Source organism: Chelonoidis abingdonii, chromosome 3 (genome assembly GCF_003597395.2).
Source record: "Chelonoidis abingdonii isolate Lonesome George chromosome 3, CheloAbing_2.0, whole genome shotgun sequence".
Taxonomy (NCBI): domain Eukaryota; kingdom Metazoa; phylum Chordata; order Testudines; family Testudinidae; genus Chelonoidis; species Chelonoidis abingdonii.
The window spans coordinates 4,684,981-4,707,124 of record NC_133771.1 but is presented as its reverse complement, the minus strand read 5'-3'; the positions used below and the strand labels follow the sequence as shown (position 1 = coordinate 4,707,124).

The 22,144-nt window shown below is 47.3% G+C and overlaps 1 protein-coding gene across 1 annotated transcript; it reads left to right on the top strand.

Moving 5' to 3' along the window:
- Nucleotides 1-3,732: 3,732 nt before the first annotated feature.
- CCDC25 (coiled-coil domain containing 25) lies at nucleotides 3,733-17,365 on the top strand. Its single transcript, XM_032798635.2, has 8 exons — nucleotides 3,733-3,825; nucleotides 4,736-4,775; nucleotides 8,059-8,110; nucleotides 9,993-10,068; nucleotides 10,800-10,903; nucleotides 12,906-13,108; nucleotides 14,415-14,460; nucleotides 16,435-17,365. Exons 1-8 carry the CDS (start codon nucleotides 3,804-3,806, stop codon nucleotides 16,462-16,464), a joined length of 573 nt encoding a protein of 190 aa, XP_032654526.1. The 5' UTR covers nucleotides 3,733-3,803; the 3' UTR covers nucleotides 16,465-17,365.
- The last annotated feature ends 4,779 nt before the right edge of the window (nucleotides 17,366-22,144 follow it).

Below are 22,144 nucleotides of genomic sequence, written 5' to 3'. Positions count from 1 at the left end.
GCCCATTGTCCAGGCCGCTCGGGCCCCGGACAGCCCCTGCAGCATCAGTTGGCTGCCTGGTTCCTCCCTGGTTCCCAACAAACATTGGGCCTCCCTGCTCGGCGCCTCTTCCACCCTCGGGCCTCAGCTGCTCCTTTCCTGCAAGAACAGGGTGGCCCCCACCTTTCCGGGGGGGAGGGTGTTGCTCTCCCCCCATGCTCTGGAGGCTCCCATTCTCCCTAGGGATCATTAATGCTCTTCCCCATCCACCTTCATACATGACCCGGTCTATTCAGGCTGCCTGCCCTCCCACCCCATAAGCCAGATGGGTTGGTGCCCATCCTGTCCACATCTCCCTTCCCAAGGGCCAGCCAGCTCTGGGTTGTTCTCACTAGTGTGTACTTGGACTGCATCCAGTCTACTGTCCCAGTGTCATAACAAAGCAATGGGACTCCCACCCTGACCCCAGGAAGAGACTTTAACTATCTCCTCCATCCTGTTGTTAGGAAAGCTTTCCAGAGTTTCGCTTTGCATTTCCCTTGGGTTGTGCACCATTGGTCCCATAGCAATACACGAACCTAAGCAGATGCTGTCTCTTCCCTTAAACAATTATCACTGAGGTAGTGTCCAGGTATGAAGGAAGACAGAGCCCCTGCCCCACAGAGCTTAACAGTCTGCACATACCTCATTTGGAACTGAAAGTACACAATCAGGCAGCAGCAAAGACCAAAAAAAAATAAAAAGTAAATACACAGAGTTAAACGTAAACTACTAAAAAGGGGAGGGGAGGTTTTTTTATAAAAAAAAAAAAATAATAAAAAGAGGTTTGACAAGCTAAGGAAACTGTTTCTGTGCTTGTTTCGTTTAAATTAAGATGGTTAAAAGCTGCATTTTTCTTCGACATAATAAAGTTTCAAAGCTATATTAAGTCAATATTCAGTAGTAAACTTTTGAAAGAACAACCATAATGTTTTGTTGAGTTATGAACAACCTTGATTGCTGAAGTGTTCCTAACTCTGAGGTTCTACTATGTCATAAAAAAGTGCCCTGCTTCTAGACCTAGTCATGTCACCAACCTGTATGTGCTTAACTTTTTTTGAGCTTTGTTGTTGGTTTTAACATAGCCTCCAAAAAACCCGACAATCAGGAATGTAAGACCTTCACAGCCTCGTCTTGTTCACTCTTCCTCTTTTATTTTTCTCTTGGGATGGAACATTTTAACTATACATCTTTTCTCCAGTCTTCCTCTCTTGGTTTTATCCCACTGACCTTTTAGTGAATGTAACCTTGTTTGTTTCTTGTGATTCTTCTTATTTATGTTCTCTGGATCGGAGCAAAAGCTTTTCATTTCTATCTCGCCTTTCGTCCCTTAGAGGATTTCAAAGCACATTACAAATGCAGCAAACTGATACATGAACATCGCTTAATCTAACACTCAAATGTAGCCATTTTCTACTGATGTGCAGGCAGCTGCTTGGTGCTGAAAAGTGAGTGCTGGGTTTCCTGGCTTTTTAGGGCACTGAGTACACAAGCCTGAGGTGGGTTCCAGGGCCTTCTAACTAGCACCTCCTGAGTACTGGCACTTCTTTGCCAGTTAGGTGCTCTTTTGCTGCTTGTTGGTTTGGTGATAGAGCCACAAGATCACTGTCTTTGAAAACGCTATGCAGTTTGAGGAACAATGTCTTACCCTCTCCCCAACCCCTCTAATGCCCACTGTACATAAATGGAGCTATAGTTCTATCTAGAGCATAGGTGCCCGAACTTTGTTACTGTGCCTCCCTTCGGAGCTTCATATTTCTTGTATGCCTCCTCCTTCCTCACTTCCCCAGGCTCCTTGCTCTGACCCTCTCAGCCCACTGCTCCCTCTTGCAGCCACAGCTTTATCTCTCCCCTGCCCCCCCAGACCTCTGCTACACTGCTCCTGCTGACTCCACTCACTGGCTCTAGCTGCTTCCTCCACTGCCTTCTGCCATGGGCCCAGCATGTGAAAGCAGGATTTGAGCTGAAGTGTGGGACAGTAACAGACACTGCAGGGACAGGCTTGCCCTCCTGTCCCCTTGTGCGTTAGCCACTGCTGTCACTGTAGGGTGACGAGACAGCAAGTGTGAAAAATCGGGACCGGGAGGGAGAGGGAGGTAATAGGAGCCTATATAAGAAAAAGACCCCAAAATTGGGACTTTCCCTATAAAATCGGGACATCTGGTCACCCTATGCCACTGCTTCTACCTGTGGAGAGGCTCTTTCTCCCCTGACTCCTGCTCCTTGAAAAGTGGAAAGGATGCAGGAATGTTCTACTTCACATCAAGTCCTCCTACCCCCGATAACCTTGTTGTGCCTCCTCAGGAGGCCACACTTCACAATTTGAAAACCTGTGATCTATGGGATTCTAGTGATATCATACTTAAGTCTTAAGTGGCCAGAATTAGAAAGAAAACAATAACCTCTTGCAAGTTATTTAAAATATTGTCCATTGATATCCAAGTGTATCAGACCATATAAGTTGAAAGGGATCTGCTGCTAGGACATCTAATCCATTCCTGTAGAATTGTGGCAGGATTGACTTCATTTTCCCGAAACCATCCCAGGTCACTAGAAGTTCCCCAAAGGGACAGATTCATGGTATGTGAGATATGGTTGATTTTACCAGTGTTGTATGTGCCATATAGGCAAGTAGCCTTTCTTTCCATGGAGCTACTTCAACTATTGTGGGATCAGGCCCCACGTTTCTAGAGGAGACTTTTCTCTACGCTTCCTCCTCCATGTAGCTTCTCACCATGCTGACTTCCATTCTCTGTTTTTCAGAGACCAGGTCACTGTCGCATGAAACTCCTGTCTTGATGGTTCAGCAGATTTCTACAGTTCCTGCATCTTCTTTGTAGCTATCTAATACAAATCTGGACTCGGTTTTATATTGACACTGAGACATGGATACGTTTTTATTTCCATCAATATAAACTAGAAGTTTAGTCCCTGTTTACTGTAATTTCTGAGTTTGTAAGCAGTTGATAATTTGGCTGTCTCCAAGTACTGTTTATGTCCACACAGTATGGTTTTCACTCAGTAATCATGGAAACTAACCATGTGTCACCATGGCCAGTGACCTAGGCTAGCACATAACTTTCTTTTTGCTACTGAGGTTGTGACTTTGTGTTGCCATGTATAAGGGACTACCTAACTGTCTGTATAACATGGTTAGGCAGTGGTTCTTCCTCTCAATTTTCTCTGCAGTTGTATATCCCAAAGTATATTGCCCCTCTTGTTCCCCTGCCTATCTTCAAGTGCGCTGTCCCTTGTGGAGGGAGTTATGAGAGAGCTGCCCAGTTTTTCCCAGAATGGCATGATACAGATGTCTAGGCAGAGTGGTGGGTGTGGACACACACGAAGAGAAAGGAATTAGGTAGGATACTTCAAGAACTTAGGTGACTTGTCGAAGGCCACAAAGGGAGCCGGCATCAGAGCTGCGAATAGAGCTTGGGAATTTTTGACTCCCAGTCCTATGCTGGGATGACAGGACTGCACCCTGCTTTAATTGTATAAAGCCAAAGTGAGCCTGGACCTTATGAAGTGTCTTGCCCCGAGGACTGTCAAACTGCTGACTAGTCTTCCAAGGGAACTGGTGGAAACTTGGTTGTTTGTTCTCTATGACTTTTTAAGGTGACTCAATCTTGCCCTGGCCCCTGGGAAGGGAATGGGGTGGATTAGATGTTTGGAGACATAGATGATGTGTGTGTGTCAGTACCTCTGTGCACAGTTTTGTCTGAAACTTCTCTTGATGTGTGTCCTCTTTCTATCCCTCAGTTGTTCCTGCTGTTTACAGCATTTACATGGGAAAAGATAAATATGAAAGTAAGTACATGAAAATACTTGGGCAAGGCTTGAGAGGTTGGGATTTCCTTTTTTTTCTCCTTTTTTAACCTTGTTTTTTAATTTTCATCTTTGATTTTACTGCATTATTTGAAGGCAGATTTTTCCTGATAGCTGCTTTGCAAATTATGCTATACACTAACTCCTTATGTAGTCTATAGCATTGCTTTATACCATTGGCGGGGGTTGGTGAGAGGGGAAGCCGTCCATGGACTTAATCTGAAGTCAGTGGGCACTCTGGGCTTTTTGTCAGGCTATCCAATGGTCAAGGAAACAATGATAGAAGCCTAGCGTGGTTTGACAGCACTTTATTTAGTTGGTTTAATTGTTCCCCGCATAATTGGTCAGTTTTTCCCATCTTGAGTTACTGTTCTTCAACTGAAATAGGTTTTCTGTTGCTGTGTCCTCTTCCAGCAAGCCAGGGTACAGTCTTGCTTTCTTTCATGTCACTGCTTGCCATTCAGTACTTGAGGCAAAACCAAAATTCACACTTCAGTTGGAGAGAGTTGGTGCTTTTATTTTGGGAATTGCCCTCTTGAAAATCTCCTACACTGGATATTTATGCAAAGAGCAGTGTCTCCCCGTTTAAAAAAAAAACACAACCTGAGACTGGAGGTGGAGGAAAAGGGATAGAAATTAGAAATGTTCAGAGTCCTGGCCTTAGCACCTTTGTGCCCAAGAGCACTGTGTTTTTCAGGCCCTATTTGGGGTTCCATCACTCTCACTCTCCAGGTGCCATACTGTGATGCAAATGCTCTTGATATTAACCAGTGGTGTGTCAAAATGGGTTCAAACAATCATTTCCCTCATTGCCTGTGTCACAGTGAGCAGTTTGGTTGACTGTTGGGGGAAGTATCCTTCTTTGCTCAGTATTCTTTTTTCATGCCTGCAGATGAAGACCTGATAAAATATGGCTGGCCTGAAGATATTTGGTAGGTACTGAAAAGAGCCGTGTAAATCCTTTATGCTTGTGAAATGAAATGCCCTTCATAGTGAACTTCGGTGGGGGGCAGTGTTGGTGCTCTGGCTACTATAGTGCTATTCAGAATATTAACTAGTTTAAACACAGTCATGGAGGGCTGTAGAATAGCTCCTAGAGGTCCCCACTGAGGTTGGAGACACACTGTGCTGGGTACTTTCTCTCACACACAGTAAGAGCTGGTTCCTGCCCCCGAAGAGTTTATAGTATAATATGGCTTGTGTGCACATCATCATCATCATCAATAATATATGGAGATATACCTATCTCTTAGAGCTGGAAGGACCCTGAAAGGTCATTGGTCCAGCCCCCTGCCTTCACTAGCAGGACCAAGTACTGATTTTGCCCCAGATCCCTAAGTGGTCCCCCCAAGGATTGAACTCACAGCCCTGAGTTTAGCAGGCCAATGCTCAAACCACTGAGCTGTCCCTCTCCCCGCCATGGAATAGGTGTGCCCACATGTGGAGTTATTCAGGAATAGTTGTTCTTTAATAACTGTAGGCGAATTTTAAACAGACAAGGTAAAGGGTGATAGGTAGGGCCCTACCAAATTCACGGTCCATTTTAGTTAATTTCACAGTCATAGGATTTAAAAAATCATAAATTTCATGATTTCAGCTATTTAAATCTGAAATTCACAGTGTTGTAATGGTAGGGGGGTCCTGACTCAAAAAGGAGTTGTGTGGGCGGGGTCACAAGGTTATTGTGAGGGGTTGCAGTACTGCTCTTCTTACTTCTGCCTGCAGAGCAGGGCAGCCAGAGAGTGGCAGCTGCTGGCCGGGATCTGAGCTCTGAAAGCAGAGCCTCTGCCAACGGTAGCATAGACGTAAGGATGGTATGGTCACACTTACTGCTATGCTGCTGCTTCAGAGCTGGGCCCTCAGTCAGCAACCACCACTCTAGCCGCCCAGCTCTGAAGGCAACAGCACCAAAGGGTGGCATAGGATTGTATTGTCACACTTATTCTGCGCTGTTGCTGGCGGGGCGCTGCCTTCAAAGCTGGGGGCCCGGCCAACAGCCACCGCTCTGGTTGCCCAGCTCTGAAGTCACCACAGAAGTTAAGGGTGGCAATAACATGACCCCCCCTCACCCCTACTCACCCCCAAAAAAAACCTTGCGACCCCCCTGCAACTCCCTTTTGAGTTTTGACCTCCAATTTGAGAAACGCTGGTCTCCCCCCATGAAATCTATTCAATATAGATAAAAGCACACACAATACCAGATTTCATGGTTCGTGATGCATTTTTCATGGCTGTGAATTTGGTAGGGCCTTAGTGATAGCGCAGAGAGGCACAGAGGTGAAATAACATGTCCCAAGTCACATGGAAGATCAGGGACAGTGATGAGAATAGAACCGAGGTGGTCTGACCCCCAGATCAATATCCTCTCCACAGGAGCATGCTGGTTCTCCAGCCCAATCCCTTTGTCTGCTGTCTTCTTGTACATGTATATGCACAATGTCACCATCATGTCTACTGTATTCACACGCTGCCTGGCAGAGTGAAGTATTCCCTGTCCTCCTGTCTCAGCTCTTGCCTTCGTTCTGGCTCCATGAGTTGAGCTTGAACAACTCTCAGATTTGTGAGAGGCAAGAGCTGTGCGTAACATAAGCAGATTTGACTGTTCGCATGTGCAGGGGTGGCTACGGGCACTGCTCTTTACCACACATGTTGACGTAGTCTTGGACCCCCTACACGGAACAGGAAATAATCAGCGAGGGGCAGTTAGGACAACTCACTGTTATAAAAGCATGACTAGTATAGAGGAAGTAAATAAGGAAGTGTTACTTACTCCTTCCGATAATACAAGAACAAGAGGCCACCAAATGAAATTAATAGGTAGCAGGTTTAAAACAAACACAAAAAAGCATTTTTGCACACAAAACACTGTCAGCCTCTGGAACTCCTTGCCAGAGGGTGTTGTGAAGACCAATACTATAACAGGGCTGAAAAAGGAGCTAGATAGATTCATGGAGGATAGGTCCATCAATGGCTATTAGCCAGGATGGGCAGGGATGGTGTACCTAGCCTTTGTTTGCCAGAAGCTGATGGATCACTTGATGATAATGTGTCTGTTCATTCCCTTTGGGGCACCTGCCATTGGCCACTGTTGGCAGACAGGATACTGGGCTTGATGGACCTTTAGTCTGACCAATTATGGCCGTTCTTATGTTCAAATATACCATTGATTACTGTTTGTGTTAATCTTTAACAAATTGTCTATGTTGGCAGTGGCCAAATTTGCGTGAGGCCTTGTAAAACTGTTAGATGATGTATGGAATGGGCCAGTTGTCTCCGTAGACAAGCTTCCACATACAAACCCCATCATCATAATTGATACTTGCTTCCCTGTTAGCCATTTCAGCTGAGAGGCTAATTAATTGAGTGGGCCATATAGACTGTCCTCCCTTCTCATTCCTAAAGATGGTCTTTTTGGAGGTGGATTGAGGCATATTGGTGGAGCTAGTATGTAAGAAGCATGCACTGCCTCTGCTTTTCTTGCACCTGCTCTGAAAATGGAGAATGTAAGACTCTAGTAGCATGTATACCCTGCCGTAAAACGCCCGCGGCTGGCTTGTGTCAACTGTCTTGGGCTTGCAGGGCTTGGACTGCAGGGCTGTAAAATTGCCATATAGATATCGCAGGGCTCCAGAACCTAGGTTCCTGCCCGAGCCTGGACATCTCCACTGAAATTTTATAACCCTGGAGCCCAAGTCAGCTGACATGGACCAGCTGTGAATGTCTTACTGCAATGTAGACATAGGCTATGATGGAAGATCCTTGGGTCTTGTTAGCTTAACTGTCGCTTTTAATAATACACTTTGCTATAGTGATATATTAATTTGTTTCTCTCACATAATTAGTAACTGATGTAGTTAGAAAGGGTAGAGATCTATGCCATTTCCATAGGAATCACTAGAGGGAGCAAATAGCAGTATCTTATCAGAAGATCTTTCTGTTAATGTTGTTTGAGTATATTATGTTTCAGAGAAAATACAAGGTTTTTAAGTAACTGTTTCCTTTCGCTTTTCAATTTCCTCCTCTTAAAGATGGGTGAATATTTGCTCAAAGATTGAAACACCTGATAAGCTGTAACAATTCTGTTGCATGCTGTCAAATATGCATGTTCAGAATTTATTTTAATGCTTTTACCCATGGTCTGTTATGACAAACTGTATTGTGGCATTTATTTCAGAGCAAGTGACCCTCTGCTAAATGTGCCTTTGTATTCTGTAGGTTTCATGTGGATAAGCTCTCGTCTGCACACGTGTACCTCCGACTGCACAAGGTAATCTCGGAATCCTGGTGCAGTTAAACAAGTATGTACTGGTATAACAGTAACTTGCAAAGGATTTCTTAAAAATTGAGTTCGTATCCTCATATTTCCAGAAATATTTTTTCAGGAGTTGGTTTTCTGTGCTTATTTTGAACCCTAGAACTTTCAGAAATGTTAAGTCTAGTTCTCCCAGGTTTAGGAGGGTTTGTTACTTCCAATATTTATTGAGACTCTGCACCTAAAGGTGGGAGAATTTGTGTTCTGATGATGCACATAATATGCTAGGCCAGGGGTCGGCAACCTTTCAGAAGTGCTGTGCCGAGTCTTCATTTATTCACTCTAATTTAAGGTTTCACGTGCCAGTGATACATTTTAATGTTTTTAGAAGGTCTCTTTCTATAAGTCTATAATATAGAACTAAACTGTTGTTTGTAAAGTAAATAAGGTTTTAAAATGTTTAAGAAGCTTCATTTAAAATTAAATTAAAATGCAGAGCCCCCCAGATCGGTGGCCAGGACCTCGGCAGTGTGAGTACCACTGAAACTCAACTTGCGTGCTGCCTTTGGCACACGTGCCATAGGTTGCCTACCCCTGTGCTAGGCATTATCCAGACACAGAGGAAGTAATGGTATGTGCCCTGAAGATCTTATAATCTGAGGCTCCCATTCCACTATGAGCTCTGGATGCATAGACCCACCTGCTCGCACACGGTGCCACTGATGTTAATGGGGATCTGCAAGGGTGCAGGTGTGTAGTGGAACTTAGGCATATGTTAGTGTGCAACCTAGGAAGGGCAGGGGACAGGGTGCAACCAAAATATAAGACAAACCTAGAAGTCTCATCATCTGAGTACAGCACCTGACCAATGTTCCGTCTCATTTTTTCCATCCGTGCGCGGAATGAACTTTGTTATGTGCACCTATATCGAGGTGATGTGTGGATGTGCGCCGCCAGTAGAAACAAAAAAAACGAGCTATAATATATATTTTTAAAAAGTTACCATAGGGATAATTACTCCAGCCAGGACAGGTTTGGCATTTTAGAACTCACTACGCAAAGAATTAAATTTAGGCATAAGAGAAATAAAGCCACAAATAACAGCATTTTGAAAGAATAAAATTATCGAGAATATATGCGCATTGCAGGAAGTACCAAGAAGTAACAACAACACAAGTATGTGCTGGGAGGTGAGTGTGAAAGAGACAGAGACCTGTGCGTGTGCTGTATGATGGGGAACTTTGAGACACCATGTACTATCTCTTTCAGGCGCTCTCCAGTTCTTGTTCAGACTGCAGCAGCTCTCCTGCTCCTGAGCTCTGTCCCCCGTCCCCTGCTCTGCAGAGATGGGGACACTCTGACATCAGTCCCCCTTTCTCTCCCTCTTCTTCCCACCCCCCCTGGCCGCACAGCACACAGGAGTGTCCCAGGAACAGCTGGCCAAGGGCTCCAAGGCAGAGGGCAGGAGCAATCTGGCTGCAGAGCAGCAGGGGGAGGAGACCTGAACACACATCCCCTGATGTGTGCGGTATTTGATTCACTCTGGGCAACCATGCAGCTTTGAGGGAACACAGCTTCTGGCTCTGCCATGGATCTGTGAGACCTAACACTAATCATTCTATCTTTACCTCATTCCCCTTTCAGTAAGAGGGGCTAATACCTCTGAGGGGTGTAGCGGCAAAGCCGTTTGTAAAGTGGTTTGAAATCCTTGGCTGGTAGGTGCTATAGAAGTATAAAACATTATAAGCTGTGTTTGTATTGCAGGGGCTCATATACCTGTGTTTGTATAGCACGGTCCAAGTGCACTGCTGGTGTGATGTTTATCTGTGTTCATAACTCCCATATTGTCCCCTCAAATGGCACAGTAAACCACTCGTATTTCCTTGGTCTGCTTTAGGGGCAGACAGTGGATGATATTCCCAAAGAAGTTTTGATAGACTGCGCCCATCTAGTAAAGGCCAATAGCATTCAAGGTAACATTTACTACTGAATTTGGTGAGTCTCCTATGGAGATTAAGGGACTGTGTACAAGGGGTGTGTGTGGGGGGGGTGTCTATTCATAGAATCTCAGGGTTGGAAGGGACCTCAGGAGGTATCTAGTCCAACCCCCTGCTCAAAACAGGACCAGTCCCCAGCTAAATCATCCCAGCCAGGGCTTTCCATCCCAAATTACTGAAATTTCTTGTTTTTGACGTCAGAAGAATGTTAAGTGTAAATACACTTCATAGCTTGCTGTTTTCATGGAAAACAGATGTCACTTGCAACAGCTGGTGCTGCTGCTGCTATTTTCATACTAAAACTTTAATCCCCTGATTCCTGACGGTGCCTCTAAATCACTGTATGAGCCAAAAGGGGTCTTGGCGTTTTCCCTCTAATGCCCACTTGAGGTCCTCTTTGTAGCAGGCAGCCTTCAGGTAAAGCCAGACTCCAGCTGGAGTTCATTACACTGCTTTGGCTCTTGCTGCCACAGAACGCAGTATCGGAGTGTCCTTCTGTTCCATTGCAATGCCGTTACTTCAGAGAGGAGGAAGAGGACAGATCTTTACAAGTGTTGCTGACTAGGAGCTATGTAACACAACATGACTCTGGCTGATCGTGGAGACAGCTCATCAGAAGGTTCAAGGTGGGGAGGGAGAATAGAAATGTTTCCTTCTTCTGATCCCTTGATACAAGAACTCTCCTTTCCCCCTTTACTGCTCTGTAGGCTGCAAAATGAACAACATCAATGTGGTGTACACACCATGGGCCAACCTGAAGAAAACGGCTGACATGGACGTGGGACAGATAGGGTTTCACAGACAAAAGGATGTAAGTGTTTGCTGTGCAGCTGCAAAGAACCCCACCAGCTAACTCCAGTACCTTCCTTCTCCATAATGCTGCGGCATTGAGAGCTGAGTATACTGTCTCTCACACAAGGGCTCTAAAGCAGGGGAAACTGCTGGGGTCCGGGGGCATGGGAAAAATCCCAGCTGTTTTTTGGTTGGCTGAACTAAGTTTCCACTTGGGTGTTGGAATATAATAAAGCAGCGGTTCTCAAACTGTGGGTTGGGACCCCAAAGTGGGTCGGGACCCCATTTTAATGGGGTCGCCAGGGCTGGCTTAGACTTGCTGGGGCCTGGTGTCAAAGCCTGAGCTGCTTCAGCCCTGGGCAGCAGGGCTCAGGTTCGAAGCCCCCTGCCTGGGGATGAAGCCACTGGGCTTTGACTTTGGCCTCCTGGGGCGGTGGGGTGGGGTGGGCTGAAGCTTCGGTCCCCCATCCTGGGGTCATGTAGTAATTTTTGTTGTCAGAAAGGGGTCGTGGTGCAGTGAAGTTTGAGAGCCCCCGTAGTAAAGTAAAACCACTGCAACACGTGAAAGGCACAAGTTACAACAGGGTTACAGGGCTGAGTATTTAGTAATGGCCACTATAAAATATTGCCAGTATACAATATCCAAGGGCAGGACTGGCTCTAGGCACCAGCAAACCAAGCACGTACATGGGGCGGCACAATTCCAGGGGCGCCATTCCCAGTGGTTTAGGGTTTGTGGGGTTTTTTTGCTTCTGCAGTTGCACACTCGGAAGTGGTTTTTTGTTTTTGTTTTTTTTGCTTGGGGCGACAAAACACCTAGAGCCGGCTCTGTCCAAGTGTCAGATACACTTTCCGCTTGAATTTCCAACTACATTTGGATTATTGTCTTCAGTAAGATTGAAGCCCCTCTGACCTGGTAACAACATAATCACAGCTGGTTTGCTTCTGACTGGTAACATTTTTAATAGGCGACCCCCTTTCATCTGGAAGTGGGAAGTTTTGAAAATCAGACTTCATCAGGTCCTCTTTCCTGTAAAATCTGGGTATTTTCATAATTTTAAATTTTGAAAGACCTTCCAGTCTTAAGATATGAATCTAGTTGTCACTTTCAAAATTGCTAACAGTCAGACTTGCGTTCAGAGAAGAGTTCTCTCTTGGCACCCAGGTGAGCACCCTGCCAGGATATCGTAAAGACTGACTTCCAGAGCACTAGAATCACGTGTAAAAAAGAGCTAGGTTGTCAGGGGAGAGAAGGAAAGATCGTCTCGTGGTAAAGGCCCACGTCTTGGATCTGAGTCCAGCTCTGGCCCTTCCACAGAATTCCTGTGTGACTTTGGGGAAGCTATTTAATGTCTTGGGACCCTGATCCAAAGCCCTCTGCAGTCAATGGACTCGTATGGACTTCAACAGGTTTTGACTCAGGCCGATGGTGCCTGAATTTTCTAGTCTTGAGAATGGGGATTGTATCTTCCTGGGTGTGTTAAGACTTTTGTCTGTAAATTAGTTGGAGATCCTTGGATGGCAGGCTCTGTAGAAGTGCAAAGTGCTTGTTAAAACACAAATCAGTACTGGGAAGCGTAGGGTTGAAGACAGTGGTCCACAGAACAGGCACAGCGCACTCAGCAGCAGCGTGAGCTTCCCTTGCCAACATGCTCGGCCCTAGTCCACAGAGACTCACTTCAGGATTGGGTGGATGACCATTCTGCATCATCCGGTCAATCCTGGGCGCCTCTGCTGAGACTGCAGCCAAGAAAACCAATTAGTGATAGTTGTGGTAGTGGTTTGTGTTCTTGTGCCTATCGGAGATTGTACCTTGTTCCCAGCTCTTTTCTCACAGGCCGCTGAACAGCACCAGATGGCAATGACTTTCCATCTGTTTAAATGAGATTCAGGAGCCATGTGTAAAGGGGAAAATGTTCCTTTTTTTTGGTATTTACCTCACTGTGTGGAAAGTCTCTTTCTCAATGAGATGCAAGGTGGAAGCACTTTTGATAAAGATTATAGTTCTTTCCATCCCTAAGGTGAGAACAGTGACGGTGGAGAAGAAGGTGAATGAGATACTGAACAGGCTAGAGAAGACCAAAGTGGAGCGGTTCCCCGACCTGGCCGCTGAGAAGGAAGCCCGGGACAGGGAGGAGAGGAATGAGAAAAAAGCCCAGATCCAAGAGATGAAACGGAAAGAGAAGGAGGAAATGAAGAAAAAGAAAGAAATGGAAGATCTCAGGTGAGTAATGGCTGTGATTAACTCTAACTGTGAGTATTTCCTATCAGTGGTGGGAGCGAGACTTCGATCAGGCCAAGTCATGTGAGGTTCCTGTTGAGGCATTTGTACTCTGTTCTGTCTTAGACTGGTATAGTCTTAAGAAATAGTATTTGCTGTACCTGGCAACCCTTTCTTTGCCTTTGTCTTGAGAATTAGATGTAGTCACCCAGTTTGCTTAATAGAACCTGGAGTGAGGAATAGTTCGTAGAGCTGGGAGTCAGGATTCCTGGGTTCTTTTCCCACCTGTGCCATCAGCTTGCAGTATGAGCTTGGACAAGTCACTGAACTCTGAAATGGGTATAATTGCCTGCTATATCTGTGAAGCACTGAATTGTTCTGGTGAAAATCAACGCATGTGTAGTGCTTGTCAAGCTTCAAAGCACTTCACAAATAGTGATTTTTAAAAACACAGATGAATCCTAGTGCACATGAAAGGCATTATGTACTCCTGTAAATGCACCATGATGAACAGCCTGTTGATCATCCGGCCTGATGGTAGGCATGCAGGAAACATTTGTGGCCATGTTGGTCCTTGAGAGAAGAGTAGATGAGGTAGATATGTTAATCTCCTGACTGTACCAAGCAAACCTGGACACATAAGCAGACTGACCCAGAAGGTATCCCATGACTGCTTTGTACATAGAAAATGTTACAATAAACAGTGAGTAATGTGTGTTTAGATGGTCATGAGGCTGGAATTCAGGGAGCCTAGACCCCACGGCTCCTGTTGGAGTGCTCAGTAATTCAGAGGAGCAGTAACTTAGAGCCCCCAACACAGAGGCAGCTGAGTCCCAGTTCAGTTTCTGAAGGCAAGAGGGAGTGCTGGTGGGGACATTGGATTCCAGCTCATACCATCTCTCTCGCCCATGAGCTGCTTTGACCACCCGCAAGCCAGTTTTATAGTAATCCTAAAGCAAAGAGGGTTTTGTAACCTCTTACTGGTTATCTTGTTTGCAGTGTATCTGGACAAAGCTGTGGAGAATGGATGTTGTAGAAAACCCATGCACTGGCTCCTAGTCAATAGAGGAGCTCACCATAGTCCATCTCTGACTTGTGTTTTTTGTGCCAAGGTGTCTGTGCTCCCCACTGTCCATTTAATCTTCAGTTAGGGCTGGAGTATGTTCTTTGGCAGACCAGCTAATGTTGAGATCGGATGTATTTGAATTCCCTCTGAAGCACAGGAGGGCTAATCTCGTAGGCACTCTGCCTTGTTTCACAGTGTACGTTTAAAAATGCATCTTGCTGCATGATTTCTCTTCCCTTGCAGGAGCTACTCTTCGCTAATGAAGTCTGAGAACATGTCTTCCAACCAGGTATGTTGAGGCTGGCACCTGTGAAGACCTTGCTTCCAGAGGCCTGAATAAGAATCAGCAGGGTAACAGGAGACGGATGTGAAAGCAGGTTTCAGCCCAGTAGCTGCACATGGTGAATTGTTCCACGCGTTCTCTCCCCCTCTCAGTTGGAGTTACAGAACAAAATTCAAGGAGAAGGGATCTGCATGATTACAGGAAAGAGACTCCCTTTCCCTGCAACATCCTCTAGGGATGTTAAACAGGGCAAGGACACATCCGCTTCTTTCTTTCCTCTCCAGTCTCGCACTCTGCTGCTCTGAATTCCATTCGGTTGCGTTCAGAGCCGCTTGTCAGCAGAGGTGAGGCAGTTTTGTGCCAGAAGGATAACAGAGTGCTATGGTGGGACAGCCGCCGAAAGGAAAGGGAGAATTTGAATGAAATTCTGTTTTTCCTTTTGTCTGTTTAGTCCAGTGTCTGGTTTGTCTTGGGGCTGGGGGAATCACCAATCTTTGTATTCCTCTGTGACTAAAGGTGTGCGTAGCCCTTAAACCAAGGGTGGCTCACTTGTTCTGAGGAGTAGGCAATCTAAAGGCCAACTGAAGCCAAGACATGGGACAACAGACCAGGGGACTATAGAGAGGCAGCTGAGATTGCTTGAAGAGGTGGATTTGGAGGAGGAGAGAAGGGAGCATCTTGTGTTAGAAGCCGCATGTTATGAGAGACAGAGCTGGGAGTCGGAGCAGTGAGACAAGGACTGAGAGAGCAGGACAAGCATAAGGAAAATGAGCGCTGAGAGGGGAGCTGGGTTCCATAAGGACCTAAGCTGAGTGAGGAAGGCATCATTTCCCTTGGTGTGTACTAGGGCTCTTGCTTTGTGCCTGGTATCCTTCCTTTCAAAGCAAGTACCCTCCCTCACTTGCTGTTGCACTGGTGATACCTCTAGGCAAACAAGGAGCTCAGAGTGCCTCACACAAATCTGTATTTAAAATCTGTTCACCCATCACATCCCCAGAGGCTCAGCAGCTGCTTGAGATAGATTTATGGTTTTCGTGGCTTTGTGGGGGTTTTTTTGGTGACTCTTCTGGCTGGTTTCCGGATCACAGGTGAGCATTCTAGGGAGAAAGAACTGTGGGGTTTAAGCAGTGGCAGCTCCTGGTATGCATGTGCAGGCTGTGTCTGGTTAGTGACATGCCTTGTGAGGAAATGTCCATGTATGGGGTCATCACCCCTCTCTGTGTCTAAGCTACATGTGTTGTCAGACTGATGCCTTTAAGCTGGGGTCAGCTCAAGTTATGGTCACAAAGGGCTGATACACAGGAGTGCTGGCAAGAGACTGATCTCCACTTCGTGGCCCGAGTCACATGATACAGGAAAGGTCACTAAAGTAACCAGTTCAGGGGTTATCAGAACTTAATCCCTAGTCCCCTGCCTCCCAGGGTTACCTATGGATGGGTGACCTGCTGCACTGGGAACGTGTGGAGCCCATTTCCTGGATGGCTAGCAAGCACTGCAGATTTTATATTTCATCTGTATCCCATACAGTTGGCTGGTTGGGTCCTAGGCTTTGAGTTGGAGGGGAAAATCTCTCAGTGGGGCATACTTCTTGAATGAGCAGGAGAATACGTATAGTCAACATGTGAAATGTTAGCAACAAAATCCAAAGAACCTAGCTTTGGGATTTGTTAGTTTCAGAACTCTGACCGTGAGCCTTTTGAGTAAGCCTGGGCTAATTTTATGGCCTTTGTATCGAAACCAGAAAAAACTCAGCTGTTTCCTTTAAATGATGGGAGAGGCTGCTGACTACACCAGCGGCTTTCAGTCTGGGGATCTGCTGACTGTCTAAGATTTCTAAAAGGGTCTGCACCTCTACTGGACATTTTTTAAGAGTCAGCAAATGAAGGAAGTGTAGTTCAGTGGCTTTCAACTTATCTTGCCAGTGTTCAACTTCCATTTTAAAAAGGTATCTCAATAATTCCATTCTTCCCTTCTCCACAGGATGGCAATGATTCGGATGACTTCATGTGAATTGGGCACGCTCTCCTTTCTGAATCATGAGATGGACTGCCACATCTGAATTTTTCACCCTCAATAAGATTCCAAAAAACCAAATGCTGACTTCAGTTTCAGACCCTGTTTGAACCTTCACTGGCAATATCGGACCAGATCTGTGCCATGTATCTCCTAAAGACAGTACCGTGTGTGTGTGAGAGAGTCAGTGAAAGAGTGAGTGAGGGGGAGCATACATTCTGGTTCTGCAAGAATCTTGATATATTTATTTTGAGGGAGGGGCTTTTAATGTGAGCTACACGAGTGTTGTGCTGCCTTAGCGAATTGGCAGGAGACTGATTCAAAAAATGTTGCCATTATTGCAGTGTCTTCCTGGTGTAAATTCAAACCTGAAATCAGAATTGCTGAGCTGAGGACTCTGCTCCCCTCCTGCTGAGTGATTCTTGTTGATGGGACGTGTGTGTTGTAAACGATGGGAGCCTGAACTTGGCCCAGCCGATGGCCACATTGCAAATCTGCCTGGAGCCAGAGAGCTCCACCTCTCTTGTAAATGTAGCAAATTGTAGCTGCCCTCATTTTAATATGGAGCTGCCGCCTGTGGAGACAAGTCTTGGCCTGCATAGCAGCCAGACCATTCTGAGTGAGATGGAGCAATGCATGCTGGGGATGTGGTGTCTGAGGCTGTACGTCGGTAGGATAATCATGAATTGTATTGGGCTGCACTCAGGGCTCCGCTCTTCTAAAGGATTAAGTTTGCAAATAAGGAGTTGGGCTTTGAAAATCCCATAAACCGACTTGGAACACTTGACTAAGTAAACTCGTAATGTGATGTGGATAATAGTATATTCAAAATGATGGTGGTAACTATCGCAACCTGTGTATATATGTTAGAATTAAAATCATATCAGCTGTTAAAGCATGTTGCTGTTGGGGGTCCTGTGTTCAGTGTTGTGTGGACTCAAACCATGGGATTATAGTTGGAGGAGGCACACAAGGGAGGGCTTGTGTGTGAGTAGCTATGACAAATGCTGCTTCAGCCATTGTTAGTGTGGCTGATGCTCGAGAAGAGTTTAAATGGAACGTGAAGAAAAAACAGGAGGAGCAATGAGCTTTCTCTGTGTGAAGCAGTGTCTGTCTTGTGAGCTTCGTTCTTCCACAGACACAAGCTCTTATGAGTTCAGCTGCCACAACCAGTTGGGTCCATATAGCTCACACAGGGTACATGCAGCTTACGCAGCCATGTATGAAGTTACTCTCCTTGTGTAGAGGATTGGTTAGTGCCAAGCAGGTAGCATGTCGTTGAGCTTGTCCAGGTTGGAGGTTGGACGGGATACCTCCTGAGGTCCCTTCCAACCCTGGTATCTATGATCATGTCCCTGCTCCCAGGAGTTTACAGGCTGCTGGAGCGTACACTAGGTATGGTCCCTAGTACTCTGGCCTTGTGCTCTTCACCCAGCTGCCTTGCAGAGCCCTAGTCCCTGGGGATGGATGAATCTGCTTCAACGACCATAAGAGCTGGCTGAGATCTGTGGGTATTGCACGTTCTACAAGTCCGAAAAAGCGCTTTGAGTATCTTCTCTTGCCACAGCGAGGGAAGAGCCATTTAATGCACAGAGAGATCCACTGTCTGCCCCTCTCTGAAGAGCCGAATCCTCTCTCCTGCCCCCCTTCTCCCCCGCTGCTGCTTTATCCCCCTCAGTCGTGTCCCAGTGCAGCCCCCACCTCTGCCAAGGAAGCATGTGATCTCCTAGAGGAGCAGAAAGTGAGCTCTCTCTGTAAACTGCAGGATAGTGGTTGTATTAATCCTGCAGTGTTGTTTCCAGGAGTTGATGAGGTGACTGTGAGCCCTGCACTCAGGCTGTGTTAGGTGCTGTACAAACAATTGACAGTCCCTGCCTCAAAGAGCTCATAGTCTAAACAATTACTCGACTGGCCTCTTACTGCCTTGTGATTTGAGCCCTGTCACTGTCCTCATTTGCAGTGCAAAAACTCCAGTGGTAGTAATGCCCCAGCCCCCCTAGGGATAAGGGGATTAGTGCAGCGATTTCCTCCTAGCCTTTGATCCTCCAAGGCCTTATCTATACTGCACAGTTTTGTCAACAAAACAGTGGAGCTGCACACGCTGAAATGCTCCTCCTGCCCATGGAACTCCCCTGCTACCTCCACCAGAGGCGGTGGGCTTGTGTCAAGATAGTTAGGGTGACACAGTGGGAGAGTGGAGGTGAGAAGCCTTTCCGGGGGGAACTGAGAGCCCTGGCTCTGTCCCCCTGACTGCCCCTCGGCAGGCGGTGGAATTGCTCCCAGTGAGGACATGCCCCTCCCACGGGAGGGCAGTGTGGACTTCACCCACTGCAGTAATGCAGTGGCTGTAAGTCGACCTAACCTAGGGAAACTTCTCTTTGTAGTGTGTAGACAGTCTGATTAGCAGGGACTCAGGGTTCCATGATGATCTATACAGCAAACTGGTTTAATTGCGCTTGGCTTTAAAGGACTTGCACTGCATGCTTGCCAAGCGGCTCTTCCTATCAATCTGACTCCGGCTACTGCTTCCAGGAGCACAAGGCACAACTGCCCTGATTGAAATCCCACGCCCTGTTCCCTGCGCTGGTGGCTCTGTTCTGTTCCTTGAGGCAAAACCCTCCACTGCTGGTGCTAACCGACCCCCTTTCTCACCTGAGCAGGGGCCAGTGGTTGAGCCTTAGAATCTGTGAAGCACGTAAGTGCAGCTAGGCCAGTGCCCGAGCGTCTTGCAGGATTGCTATCCAGCAGCAGGCCAGTTATTCAGAGGGAATTTTACTCCAGCCACTCTGTTGCTTGGGCTAACAGCTCTCACACGCTTGCTGCAAAGCACAGCTTCCGCTTCCCTGTCTGAAAGCGCTGTTAGCCATTCTTGGACTTGGGGCTGGGAATGGTGCTTGCTGGATCCTGGTGTCGATTTATCTAGGAATTTCCAGTGCGAGGGGCTTCAATTGTTCCTGGAGAGGAGCTAGGACTGGCAGCCCTGCGGAAACCCTCTAACCACAGAACAGGCATGGCCTGGGCAGTGCAGCAGCTTCCTTTGCAGCCCTGCTGATGTGCTTCAACCCTCCTCCAGAGGGGCCTATTCTAGGAATAAGACGTGGGTCTTCACAGCTTACCCCAATCCCTGAGCTATCTGTAGGGGAGGCCAAGTCCCACGTCCATCTGACCTCTCATGGCCTTAAGGAACGTTCCTGCCGCTTGCTGAGTGCCTGGCAGAGGCTGGCTTGAATACTACTACTGTAAAACTAGCGTGAACGAAATGAGAGTGAGAGAACCCTGGTGCTTCTGATGTAGGATGGGGGTCAGAAAATCCTGCCTCATGACTGCTACCCCATCTTCAGCTGTGCCTGGGCACTTCAGCTTGGCCTAAGGGCGAGCCCTCGCCACTCTGAGGGCCTGCTACAATGAAATAGGGAGTACGCGCTCTTTGCTTTTGCTGCTACAGTGAGTGTTGGAGCCCAGTTGGAAGGATGGTCTGGCGGCGAGGGCACTCGCCAGGAATGTAAGTGACCCAGGTTCAGTTTGCTGCTCTGCTGCAGACTCCAGGTGTGACCTTGGGCAAGTCACAGTGTCTCCGTTCCTCAGTTTCCCCATCTGTATAATGGGGGTAGTAGTCTTGCCCTACCTCCTGGGGATGTCCTGTGAATATATACAATATAAAGGTTAGGAAGTGCTTGGCTGTCATGGGGGCCATGTAAGTACTGTGATACAGCATGGCCAGAGGGCAGCATAAGAGTGTTAGCAGGGGGCCTTATTCCCTGCCAAGGGAGGAAGGTTTGCTTTAGATTAACTAGAACAGCTGTGGCCAATTAGAGCACCCAATCAAAACGGATAAGGGAGCTTTGGGACTACTCCTGCAGAAACTCTGGTCGTATTCCCCTGGATTTCAATCCGTACTGGAATTGTAGGGTAAAAATTCACGGTGCCATGTACGCATGTTACCCCTGTGCTTTTGGCCCAAGTTTAGTTGGTCTGTTCCCACCCACTTCCCGAGACAACGTGACAGCACTCCCCGAATCTATTATGCTATGGTTTTTATACCATTCATTTTTACTGGTCTGGTAAATCCATGTGAGGTCAATGTAACCCCTACCAGGTTGATCAGGCCACATGCTCCCCATAACTCCCCAGATTACACTGCATAGGCACCTCCTTGTTGGGACATTGGCTGCTATATGCCCAATTCCCCACATTCATAACACCGTCCCTCATTCCGGTTATCACCCCCTGCCTGGGCTAGTTGGCCGGCTCCCACCACTCTTCCCAAACCCCCAGGTCCCTTTCTGGCCTCGAGCCATTCCTCACTGTCGTTCCTCCGGTTAAGTTTTCTAGAGTTCTCGACAGTCCGCGGGCCTTGGGTTCGGGGTTGTCTTCCTGGGTTGCCGTGCTTCCCCGCTTGGAGTCTGGAACAAGTTCGCGGGCTGCCAGTTGTCTTCCACGAGGGAGACCAACTCATCATAGTAGAGGGTCATTCTGACCCACCCAAGTCCTGAGTCCTGGTGGTAACCCCCGCATATACCGGTCCAAAATTAGTACCTCCGTCATCTCCTCAGAGCTATGGCTTCAGGCGCAGCCATTTCCGGGTCAGGTGGATCAAGTCAAACAACTGCGTTTGGGGTGTCTGTCCTCCATATATCGCCATTCATGGAACCTCTGGGCTCGTAGTGCCGTTGTCACTCCGACCTGGCCAGGATCTCTGCCTTAGCTGGAATAGTTTGCTGCAGCTTTTGCAGACATATCGAATAGACCTTCTGGCTTCCCCACATAGGAATGGGCAAGGACACCAGACCATTGTTCTCGGGGCCAGGCCTCCCGCAGGGCTGTTCTCTCAAAAGCCAGGAGGTATGCTCCACACATCCTCCCTGGTCATTTTTTGTAAGTAATGGCTAGCCCGTATGGTCCGGGTCCCTTCCCCGTGGTGATTCTGTTCCATAAGGGTCTTCATCTGGCTTATTAGGTCTCTCAGCAGGGCTCGGTCCTGAGCAGCCTGACTCAGCAGCAGCTGATTAGTCTCTTGCTGCAATCTAGTCGCCTCTTGTTGGGCGGTTGCCTGGACCCCTGTAGCCTCCTGCTGTGGCCGCGGTGGCATGTATAAAGGGCCTTGACCACATCGTCCATCTTAAGGTGGAGGGTTATGTCTCCCCCTGGATTATGTCCCCAGTGCGCAGATCCCACTCCTGACACCACGTGTGGCAAATTGCCGGTACTGTTTCTGGGTCTCGCGCTTTCTCTTCTCTGGGGTAGGTTCAGGGCGATATTGCTTGCCTCTGAACCAGTCTTAATCATCCCCTAGTGTCCTTGGAGGAGGGAGTGGAGAGGGAGGAGCCTGGGCCCGCCCTCTACTCCAGGTCCCAACCAGGGCCCTGGGATTGTGGTGAACCCTGACTAGCGGTTCTTCCCCTGGTTACTTCCCTCTCATACCCGTCAGCTTGTGAAGGCTTCTCGCCTCTCTCTATACAAGCCTGGTGCCCCTTACCTAGGGTTCTGTTGGGCTTCCCAATCCACCGCAGCACTCCTCCAAACCTTCTATTTTTCTCTGGACAAACTCTTCTCTTCTGCAATCTGCACTCTGCTCCAATCCAACCTTTCTCCTTCAACTACCACACCCTGTCTGACTGAAGCAGGGTTTATATCCCATGACTGGATCGGTGCTCTAACGGAGTCAGGGTTGCTTAAC

Excerpts from the sequence above, each read along its gene's own strand:
- CCDC25 (XM_032798635.2), top strand. The coding sequence starts at position 3,804 with ATGGGAAAAGATAAATATGAAA. Across the intron at positions 10,069-10,799 it reads AAAGGCCAATAGCATTCAAG|GCTGCAAAATGAACAACATC; the intron begins GTAACATTTACT and ends ACTGCTCTGTAG. Across the intron at positions 14,461-16,434 it reads AGAACATGTCTTCCAACCAG|GATGGCAATGATTCGGATGA; the intron begins GTATGTTGAGGC and ends CCTTCTCCACAG.